Source organism: Hipposideros armiger, unplaced genomic scaffold (assembly GCF_001890085.2).
Source record: "Hipposideros armiger isolate ML-2016 unplaced genomic scaffold, ASM189008v1 scaffold_1823, whole genome shotgun sequence".
NCBI lineage: Eukaryota > Metazoa > Chordata > Mammalia > Chiroptera > Hipposideridae > Hipposideros > Hipposideros armiger.
In genome coordinates, this window is record NW_017733173.1 from 68,556 (window position 1) to 69,322 (window position 767).

The 767-nt window shown below is 48.5% G+C and overlaps 1 gene segment (V, D, J or C); it reads right to left on the reverse strand.

Annotated features, from left to right (window-relative positions):
* Positions 1-564, reverse strand: part of LOC109378244 (immunoglobulin heavy variable 4-59-like) — a 6,650-nt gene extending 6,086 nt beyond the window's left edge. Inside the window, 1 exon segment of the V gene segment in view lies at positions 279-564. Coding sequence covers positions 279-309 — 31 coding nt within the window.
* Positions 565-767: the final 203 nt, after the last annotated feature.

The window sequence follows — 767 nt, forward strand, 5'->3', positions numbered from 1 at the left end:
AGATAGTTTCCTGGGAAACTGACCCTATAAATTTTCCACTGACCTTCAGGTTTCTAGTTGGTAACTAATGATGTACTTTTAATGAGGTTATGCATATTCATCCCTTCTGTGTTACATGTACTCTGGGGGGTATATAATGGGGAGGAAAAATAAACTCGGGGCTGGTTGCTAAGAATGCTTCCAGTCCTTCCGGACCCTCATTGTCTCTTTGTCTCTTTTTTTTCCTTAAACCTCGCCCCCCACTTCAGGTACTGTTCACTGGAACGCCGAGGCAGGACCCCGGCACAGGAGAAGACCCAGCAGCCTCATCTTCTAGACCACAGCTCTGCCTTCTTCAGAGACCTCAGCCCTGTGTGAGGAGAGAGCTGTGAGCTCACAGCCCAAGGAGGGTTTTACCCTGGAGCCTGCAGAGAAATTTGCATGTGGGTCAGCCTGGTTCTCATAAGTGGGAAGGAACTGAGTCAGGCTCCCCTGGTCCTTCTGGGGACCCTGTGGGTGTCTTCACTTGCACACAGGAACTGTGTGAGCCTGGATGGGAGGTACTTGGGTCATGAGGCACATTACTAAGAGGCCTAAGAAGTCCAACCTTTCCAAGAATAAAAGTGAATGTGTAATCTCATGGATTTTCAATTAAATAGTATTTTAATGTGGATCTGGGAGTGAGATTGCTTGTGACTCACGGGTGTGTGTCTCATGGCCATGGTTTCCTCGTCAATCTCCGTTGTCCATAATGATAGCCAGTGTTGGGTTGCGATGACCGCTGGCCA